This window comes from Rhagoletis pomonella, unplaced genomic scaffold (genome assembly GCF_013731165.1).
Source record: "Rhagoletis pomonella isolate Grant_MI unplaced genomic scaffold, Rhpom_1.0 Rhpom_scaffold_00002, whole genome shotgun sequence".
Lineage (NCBI taxonomy): Eukaryota > Metazoa > Arthropoda > Insecta > Diptera > Tephritidae > Rhagoletis > Rhagoletis pomonella.
This window is the reverse complement of record NW_023458556.1, coordinates 24,771,127-24,781,758: the sequence shown is the minus strand read 5'-3', so window position 1 is coordinate 24,781,758 and position 10,632 is coordinate 24,771,127. Positions and strand designations below refer to the sequence as shown.

The following is a 10,632-nucleotide window of genomic DNA, read 5'->3' as shown; positions in this document are numbered from 1 at the left end:
ATTCGGAAAACTCAGAACTAAAAAATGAAAATTTTGACGCAGCAACGCAGAATTTTTATAATTTTAGCGCAAAGTTTGAAACCTAAAATTATATGATTTTTGTTACATAATGAGCTATACTTTTATAAAAAAAATAAATAAATATTAAATGTACAAAAAACAAATAGGCAAAATTTGTTTAATGCCGCGTTAGTTTTTTTCGACCACTGTACTTATTTGAATTACATCAGCAAATCAAGTTCTCATGTAACACCAAAAGCTTACAAATTCAAGCGCAGCTCTTACTCTAATTACACGCTAAGTATTGCCTTACTCACGCTTACACTGCCGCGCTCACAGTTTAGGCAAAAGGGATGAAGGAAATGCAAGGAAATAACACCAACTTCACCTACATACACACCAAGCCAATTATCAGCTGTGCGGCATTCCAGCATTTCATTCATAAAAATGCCTTAGCGCTGAGTATCTGTTTGGCTAAGAGCGCCGAAGTAATAGTACTGCGTGCGAGTGGGTTTGTATGGGTGAGAGTGCGCGCGCTCAGTGCAGATTCATTTGGTTGCTCTTAGCAAAGAACGCTCCAACAGCCACTGCCTTCAGCGCACCTAATGTTTCGCAAGCAACAGTAAATGAGTGCATACCTCTAACTTACACTGCTACGGCTCAACTCTTTCACTCAAATGTTGTTTGCCCAGCGATATGTAGTAGCTTGCTGCAAGCGCCTCAGCTGCGCAGGTGTGTTGCCTAGTTGGGTGGTAGGGTGTTCGGTGTGGCAGCGGTCAGGTGTAGCTGCTTGGGATTTTTTTATGGTGTAATATATAAAGTTAAATAATGCATAATTAATGTTGATAAGCTATTTATAAGAGATACTAGTAAAAATACAATTGCAAGATACATAGATAGACAGAGAAGGGGATTTTTCATCTCGATTGGCAACGGCCACCTATTTAGCTTGGTGAAATCGCTAACTTACCGACTCCATCTTAATTACTTAGTTATAATTTTAATTTCACAACATTTTCCCCCTCGTATTGTATACAATTTTTCCCACATAATCTTACAACTTAAACAAAACGAAAAAAACCCTTACAGATTACGGCTACCTAGTGGAGAACGCATGCAATTCACATGCAATCCGCCCACCGCTTTACTTAACGGCCACCACAACAGCCACAAAGAAACATAGTCGTGTTGGCTATTCAGCTTTTGCGTGCGTCGTCGTCGCTTTATTAGTTTTCACACAAATTTCGGCACGCAGCACTGCCACTCCATTGACGCAGCAAGCAGACACTGAACCAGAATCATTGGAATCAGCTGAGGATATATTCAATTTGTTGCATGAACTGGTGCGACTGAGGCATGGGGAACACAAAATTGACGGTACAAAAGAGTTTGGCGAAAAGCATGCGCTTATGCGACGCTTGTTTAAGCGGCACAATGCTGACGAACCAGAGTGGCAAAATGTTTGCGGACAAGATAGCGGCTGGAGTGGAGATGAGGTGCCGGAGGATATTAATTCGGATTACACTCAATTGGTAAGTACTTAGAAGACGTGCTTTCAATGAAAACATATAAATCAAAGTTTTTTTTAATATGCAATAGAAACAAAAACCATTTAGTTGTTTACGCGATGCTATAAACTTATATTAAATAAAATGAAAAAATTACAATTTCATAGAAAGGATGAATGTAAACAAGTAAAAGCATACAAAAGTTTAATTACTCGGAAAAGGTAAAATGTTCAACAAATGCATAAACACACATTTTGCAGGAATTGAACTTCATATCGTATAGATACGTTGATAGTCATCCAATTTAAACAAAAAAATATATATCGTCGTTTCGATGCATGGTTTTGAGAATTTTTTTTTTCTTTTTTTTTTTACCAATTTTGTAAAATTTCGATAATGTTTATAACATTGTTACATAAGTATGCTAAGAAAAAAATTTTTTCATCGAAGGCACGAATTTCTGCATAAACCACAAATTCAGTAAGAACTTAATTTACATTTCGCAGAATCAAGTCTACAATATTTACTTCGCATGAAAAATCATGTTTCCGATAAAAAGAAGTATATTTTCAAAATATTGAGTTAAAAAAACTTAATTCACGAACGAGTTTGTAAAATTATATCTTCAGTCCAGTAATTTATTATGCAACACTTTTTACAAAATTTGTTTAATAATGTAATATATTAGAGGTTTAAATTTTTCATCGAAAAGATGAATGGCACCATAAACGAAATTTTTTTAGAAAGGTAAATGGCGAATGGAACACTTAAACCTATTTACATTCCACAAAATGCAACGTTTGACAAAATATCAAATTTTATTAAATATGATAGTATTAAAAAAAAAAAAAACAGAAAATTTAATAAAAGGAATAAGACTGGAAATTTTTAATCTAATCAAGTAGTCATATTACGACAAAAATCATCGTTTAGATTAAAAAGCCTTTAAGAATTTGAATTTTTTAAATATATCACAAATAACTAAAATAATTTTTTTTTTGTTTTTAAAAAGCAATTCGTCGTTTGAATGATTTTTTTGATATATGTATGTTTAATAAAAAAACGAGGAATGTCCGAAGAAAAAAATATTAAAAAGCTATTGCTGACGAAACTTTCATTTAAATATTTCCCTAGATGAATTTATGAATTTATTGCTTCGCTAAAATTCAAGTTAATAAAAATTTCGAATTTATTGGAATATATATTATTTTATTGTTAACAAAAAAATCGTGTAAACTCTATTAATTTTAATGCAAAATTGTAACCGCTCACTAATGTTTTAAATTTCTTTTTTCTTAGTACTTCAAAACCCTACGCAAATCTTTACGCCTGGAGTACAAAGCATTGAAAAGCAAAGCATTCAACGATATCGATATCGACGATATGAAGGCATGGGCTCGACATTACCGAAAGTACAAATTCTTGCCTACATTGGAGCACCATACAGCCGTAAGTTTAAAATAAGAAAATATTACCACTTATTAAAACAACAAACTAAACTCCAAGGCAACCAACAAATTAAAAGAACTGCAATCAGCTGATGATCATTATATTTTATCAGCAAATCACACTGCCCATATAAGTAGGGTCAGCATTGCATAAATGCACCGATGACTAATGACACCCACTGACGTCTTATGTCGATTCGGCAAAAAACCGCCACGCGACAAATAACCCCATTCAAAGGAAGTGCACTTACTACATACATACATATTTACGAACTGATTGCCGCACGAGCGGACATATGTACTTAAATGGTAACTATCGCAAAATTACCAGACACATTGACGCCTATAAGCGAATAACTGCAGTGGCGACAACAACAATTCCGCGTATTATGACTGTAAACGCTCCATATACACCACAAAATGAAACTAATTTGTAGCGAGAGCTTTGTAATCATTATTAAATGGAAACGTCGCATTATTTCTCATACATACATACATACGTCATTAGCGCTCTGCTTAAGTAGAACTCAGAAAAGTAAGTGTGCCTGCAATCATTTAGACGTGTCTTCGTGTGGGACAGCCACGGCTTGTGCGCCAATCATTGGGGGGGGAGGCTTTTGTGAAAAAACCCAGCGTCGAACTGATTATGTGAACAAACATTCTGTCTTTCTGGAGTGTAGTATCATCATTTCGTCTGCAGGGGATTTTTTGGCTGGGTACTCATTTTCCCCCCCAGATACTTATGGTATGCTCCCCTTATTAGCTTACGCTCCAGTGGAATGCGCGCGTATATTAGGGTGGTCCAACTCGGAATTTTAATGCACTCACCACGTACGTTTGTTCCATACCGAAAAAAAATTATACCCCTGTTTATAGTTTTGAAATCAAAAAATGTATTTTATATGCAGAAAAAACAATTTTTTGTAGAAATGGTATATATTTTTATGTATTTTATGTTTTTATTATATTTCTCGATTTCCAAATAAAAAAGAATCAGGGGTATATTTTTTTCGATTTAAAACCACCATAGGGGGTGAGAGCGTTAAAATTCCGATTTTAATTTTTCCACATACCTTTTTGGACCACCCTAGTGTACACACTTGCTTTAATGTATACAAACAAAAGTATTACAACACTAAGTATCAGTGACTGCTGCCACGAAACGATTATGTCAATCGATCAATGATTTGATTAATGTTTTGATTTGTTAGGTGTGCCCACACAAACCTTAAACATGTAATATCGCTGTATCAGCTACCAAATCCAATCTTCATTATGTAGGTACATAGTTTAGGCTACTAAAGTAGGGCGATTGTTTTAGTTTTTTTCTCCACCTTTACACAGACTGAACAATTACCAAGGTCCCCATTTGGGCTAAATAATATTCTACATTAAAAAACTTTTAGGCATTTTTGATCTAGCTTGAGAGTCATATAACTATTATAAAACCCTGGGTGCATCTTAAGATTATGAGGATAATATTATAAGCTCATATTTCTTAATAGTTAGGTTAACTAACTTAGTTTACTTAACTGAAAATAAAGTTTTTAAGGAAGGCGACTAATTCGGACTGGCCGCGGTTTTCTCCCTTCAGTTAGAGATAGTAAAGAACATGCAAACTACGAAACTGGTCATCAAAGTCTTGTCAACACTAAATATCTATTTTGTTCTTAGTGGTTTATGGATTCCAACCAAGCAAATCTAAGCTCGCCTAAACTGCCAAAACTAGGCAAGTTGCAGAGCAGGTTTGAATGTCCTGAACTTGTGAAGGTCTTAATTTGGATTAGCCTAAGCTGAATGTTTGTCACATATAGACCGAATGGTCCCTAACGAAATCGTATGAAGATGGTATTGGAATTACATTGATAGTATTGCCTATACATTGGTATAGAATGCGCACCACTAAATGTGAATCCCATTTTAACTGATAAAGATATTAATAATGGAGTTTGTAATCCTTTGTTAGTCTTGCACATTTGTATAGTATAGATTTTTTCTTTAGAGATTTCTTCAAGTATTTCCTTTTCTTATTTTCTTTTTGCATAGTTCCTTGAACCAGATACTCAGTAATGGAATTGATTATTTCCGATGGAGTTGCTTTCTATTTCTGCGTAGACTATCTCCGCGACTTTCCTCAAAGCGAACAATTTCGTGCAATATATCCCCGCTCCTACTCCATTCTTCACTTTCAGGACATTCGTAAACATAGTAAAAGTGGTCCGTCTGAATTTTATTCCCCCTGTCACACTTTTTTCTTCAACAGTGATCCGAAACATCTTTGCCAAGTTAGAGCGTAGATGTCTTACTTGTACCCCAATCTCCAGGTTTGATTGTTGAAATCCTCTTTCAAAGTGCTGCATTGAAACTCATAAACTCCAGGTTTTTATTCTGCTTAAGTCGAAAAAATTTCTATCTCTGTTTCTCAATCATTTAGAGTCTACGAAGAGGTAGAACGCCTCCTACCAAAGTGCTCTTTACGCAGACGGTGACACGTCTACAAGTCTTAATTTTCTAGCTCGATTACTTTATGTAGGAGTTAGAGACTGATTTCCTGACGAATTTGATTGCTCTACATTTCTGAAATTTCTATGAGATGCTGGAAAAACCTTCACACTTCTGGTGCGTAAAGGTTTCAGTATATCTCTGGAACAGGCATCATTGACAATTTTCATACTTCTTCCTCTAGTACCATACATAATTTTAAATATAAGTGTTAGCCTCCGCTTTTTAAATCTCGTAAGCAACGATTCTTGTTGAGACCTTAGATGAAGTTTAAGCGGGTTCGGAGAATTTTTTCTTGAAAATATGCGACTGTCTGGAAAGCTGTGATGATTTCCTTCAAAATAATTCGTGGCACAACCGAAAATATTAGGCTTTTGGGAATCTTTCAGAATGCAGCGCTCATTTTGTGGAACTTGATTCAATTACGTGCGTTTCATTTATTTCCAACCCATCCAATCAATTCCATGTCATTTCATTGCAATCTATTCCATTTTATTTACAACTTTAATCTTTTTAATTTCTGTTCCAATTCAAAACATTTCGTTACATTTTGTTTCAGTGCAGTTCATTACGTTCCATTTCATTTTACTTAATTTCTCATTATTTTTATTCCATTCCACTTTTTACAATTTCAAATCACGTCGTTTTAAACTCAAATCATTCCGTTTCACTTCTGTCCATTACCTTCTCTTTCATTGCATTTCATTATATTCAAATCCTTTTTTGCACAACCATTCATACTCCACTTGAACCCGCTCCCACCATGCCCTCTTTATTGCGTTTCACATCATTTTGTTCTTGACTTTTTTAATTAATTCCATTCCATTTAATAGCATTTCATTCCATTTCGTACCTTTCCATTAAACTTGGTAGCATTCCATTCCGTTTCATATCATTTCATGGCATTCCATTCCACCATTCCTTCAGTTTTCTTTATTTACAAACTTTTACATTCCATCTTTAGTCCACTTCTGTGCCCTCGGTTAATTTCCTTCTCATTTAAATTTTTTTTTTTTTGTTTTTCATACAAATTCCATTTCATACCGCACCACATTTCGCCTTCAACAAGTCAATTAAAATCCAAAACAAAAATAACAACCGGCAAAATTCGTTGCTACTGACGAAGTAGAAAATCACTGCCGCGCATTCATGGTCCACTTGCACCGACCGCGCACTATTTCTTATTGGCCGCTACAAACCACAGCATAAAAATGTTGCTTGGCAGCTGAAGCGCTAACTTGACAATGACCGCCCTAAGGGCTTAACGATTAGGTTGACGTGGGCCTTTTGCCGGTGCGCTCTTATTAGAAGCCCAAGAGCAGAGCACGTCAACGAAGGCAGTTAGGTGGCCACTGATGCATAGATAAGAAAAGGCTGCGAGTTAAATTGGCAAAGGTAAGGATGTGCAAGGCTGTCGACACAAGTACTAAGTACATTTTTGCACTCACCACAAGCAAACAAAAAAAAAAAAAACAGTCGCGCAGTCGCAACGAGATTCCAGTGCTCGAAGCGAAATTCGTTGATTTGCATATGGTTGTAGTGAATCGAAGGAAGTTGCATTGGCAGCGGCAGCGGCAGTGGCAGCAACACAACGATAAATCAATCAAAGCCAAAGGTTGCAGGGCTGATACCTACCTAGGCTCCAAAAATGAATGCATTCACTTTAATGTACATAATATTTATTTTTATGGCTTATTCTCTATACAAATTTAAACGTCTCCTTTGCTCCGTTTTGCTTTATTATATTTCATACCCCTCTCCACCTCATTCGTCTATTTTTAGATTGCGCCCGTTTGCTGGCATCAAAGCATGCAAAAATTCATCGCCTCCTTTGCATATCTCTATAAAATCCAACAACATTGGGATCAGCAACATTTGCGTACACAAAGTGGCATTGCACGAGAGTTGCACGGGCTGTTGCAGAGCGCTCGGCGCATACAATGCGAAATCGAAACAGCCATCAAGGGTAGCTTTCCACGCGATAAGCGCCAGCTTGTAACCTACACGCGTAACGATATGCTTGCTCTGATAAATTTCTATACAAAGAACTCCACTGCTGGTGGTGGTGGTGGTGGTGGTGGTGGTGCTACGGCGGCGCAACGTGGCGTGCACTCCACCGATTTACGTTTTGCCAAATTTTTCTATCAAAACTATCTGCTGCGTATTTGGAAATCACTGCCTCGCCATCTCAAAAACATACAACTACAACACACTTGCGATAAACACACTCACCACACCCCAATACTCGACAATAGTTTGGACAGTGAGGAGTCAATAATGAATAGCGAAATGGATGGCGATTATGAAGAATAAAAAAAGCGGCGATAAAATGGCGTATACGTACTTAAAGATGAAAGAATAATGTAATCTTACTGTGATTCTAATAATTAAGCTTTGCCGAAGTAGTCTCTTTTAGTAATTAAGTATTTATTTATTTATTTAGATATGTCAGCGATGGGGATTTTTGGATTTTAGCATTTGAAATAAAAAAAAGAGTCCAAAATCCTTATATACAATTCTACCTCGCATTCCGTACGGAAACTCTCTCGATATGTAACTATAAGTAAAGAATTTCATGCATTTTTTTTATAACGGCTTTAAGCTAGAAAATATTTCATTCGATTATTTCAACTCAAATTCAAATTTCCTTCCATTTCATATTAATTGGAAATTTTTCTATTCATTCATTGAGATTAAACCAAGCCCTAAATTGTATGTATTTATTTATATATATAAAAATAAGCACACTTTTCTTCATAAGTAACTCGATTATGTACTTAAATTATGAAATAAAATTAAACACAAACATAAATATTTAAACTGTCAGCCAACTATCTTTTTCCATGCAATCAACTGGTATTTTTAACATGGGGATGTCCCACCAGATGATAATTGTCAGATTTTGAACAGAAACATACCAGTCTCATACTAGTTCAAAATAGACAGAAAAATACTAGTCCGATTATGGCCCAAAACCACTACTTTGGAAGTCAAAAAATAAAATGAATTCATGAATATACAATAAAAAACGTTTGATTAAGTACACTTTAATATTATACACATTTTTATTTAGCAGCTTTAGATTTGCCAATAATTTTAGTGTTAAATTTTTTGAATACTAATTAAAAGGAAAAATAAATACATAAATATTTCAAACTTTCGAACGTAAATTTAAATTTTATTAATTAAATTAAATTTTCATTTTTGCTGCAAGTGCTGTCTCAAACCAATCGAGTGTTGCGGTGTGACGCGTTTTTTGGCGAATTTGTTTAAAATTATAAAAAAATGTTGAATGAAATATGAAAAATATGCGTAATTAATTTATTCTGCTGATATGGAGTATTTAAGTATTAATGTATTAGATATTTTGCGACTATTTTGTGCACATTTTAGCAGGTTTAGCAAATTTTTCAGGTTATTAATTTGGTTATAAGCATATAAATGTCTGGTAACATAGTTGAAAGTGGACTTGTCTGCATTCACCGTATAAACAGACAAAAAGTAGTATCGGAAAGTTTGATTTTCAGAAATAAAAAAACATCTTTCAAAAACCGCTTAACATGCAAGGTGTAACTGCTCAAAAAAACCTCAACGCAAGTCTCAACGATTTCTGTTTTGTAAAAACCAAATGAAGTGGTAAAAGTAGTGGAGATTGGTTGTTTTTTCGGATGAGAGAATGTTCAATATGAATGGGGCGGACAGCTAAAACTAATACTTTCACGACCTTCTTAAAGGACAGCGCTTTCTAGAACGCTTTGACATACGGACAGGAGGTGTAATGGTTTGGGGCGCTATATCGTACTTTGGAAAAATCGAGTTGGAATTTTAGTCAACAAAAATTTAGGCCTTATCTCACAAGGGATTGCTATAAAGGGCTTTTCCAATTTTTTTAAACTGGAAACTATTTAAAGTTCCTATTTCTGATCGAATTTTACCAACTTTTTCTTAACTGGCGAATGCTGCGTTAACGTCCCTGAATTTGAGGCCGATATTTCGCTGTATACCGTGCCACTGTGATTCAGATTGGTAGCTCTTATTACACTTTCCAACATCAGATTGCAAAACTCACTCGAGAATGAATCGCCTTGCCTAAAACCACCTCTGGCCTTAAACGACGCATAGACGCCCGCCCTAATTTGAACGGAGCTGAAGGATGTGCTCAACGTCATTCTACATATGTACTAGGTTTGCGGGTATTATAAATTTAAAACATGGCGTCGTACATGCAGCTTCTAAATATGGTCTATGGTGGACCTGTAAGCAATATAAAGAAGGCTTATTCATCATCCAGTTTATAAATAAATAACACTTAAGTAATTTATCAAAAGGCGGAAACGAAAAAACAAACAAACGTTAATGGATGCATGGCATCTGGACAGTATCTTTAGATATTTTACTGCATTAGGAGCATTCTTGCAATCGGAAGCCTTAAGTCTGACAGAAAAACTGAGTTTGTCGACTCCTCGTCGTTCTCGGGAATTGGGGCTGCCTTACGGTATATTTTAGAGTATTTTACATTTAGACTTACATCTCTTCTTTTTCTTTTGCTCTGAACCGTATAAGGTCCCTCTGGTACAAAAAACTGCAGCCAGATTTCACCATTCTTAGTGTCGTAGATAGGCTCTTGGTGGTTAAAAATTACCAAAACGACAGCGCTCAAAAGTGCAGTACATATTGTGCCCACTAAATTCAATATATGTATACCCAGATACTGTACCTCTACTATCAGTTTTTTAGTCACCAGTAAGGATTAAGGTTAAGCCAGGCCTCAGCCTCAAGAACTCAGCATTGCAATAGTTCTTAAGCAAAGGTAGTGTTGGCGTACCATCAAGTGGCATTTAAAAACAATTAACTCGAATTTCTGCCACCGAAAAAATTCATTAAGTGACGATAGGTAAACCAAATTTCATCGAAATCGGATGAAATCTACTGTTTTCGCCCAAAGAGCGGAGGGCGTGGCAATTATCCCAAATTTACCAAATTTCACAATTTTCTATTCCTAAGGAAAATTAAAGCACATGTCAAGTTTCAGCGAAATCGGTGCAGGTTAATTATTATTTCCACCAGCCTCCATATAGTCGAAATACTGTGTGTCGTAGGAAAAGCTCTGGAACAGCACACTTTGCAGTTTGGTAAGTAGATTTCCTACGAAATTGTTGAGAAAAAATCCGATC

The 10,632-nt window shown here is 35.6% G+C and overlaps 1 protein-coding gene across 1 annotated transcript; it reads left to right on the top strand.

Annotated features, from left to right (window-relative positions):
- The first annotated feature begins 362 nt into the window (after positions 1-362).
- On the top strand, positions 363-7,771 carry LOC118734508. The gene is made up of 4 exons (XM_036464227.1): positions 363-507; positions 1,090-1,532; positions 2,808-2,957; positions 7,241-7,771. Exons 1-4 carry the CDS (start codon positions 363-365, stop codon positions 7,769-7,771), a joined length of 1,269 nt encoding a protein of 422 aa, XP_036320120.1.
- Positions 7,772-10,632: the final 2,861 nt, after the last annotated feature.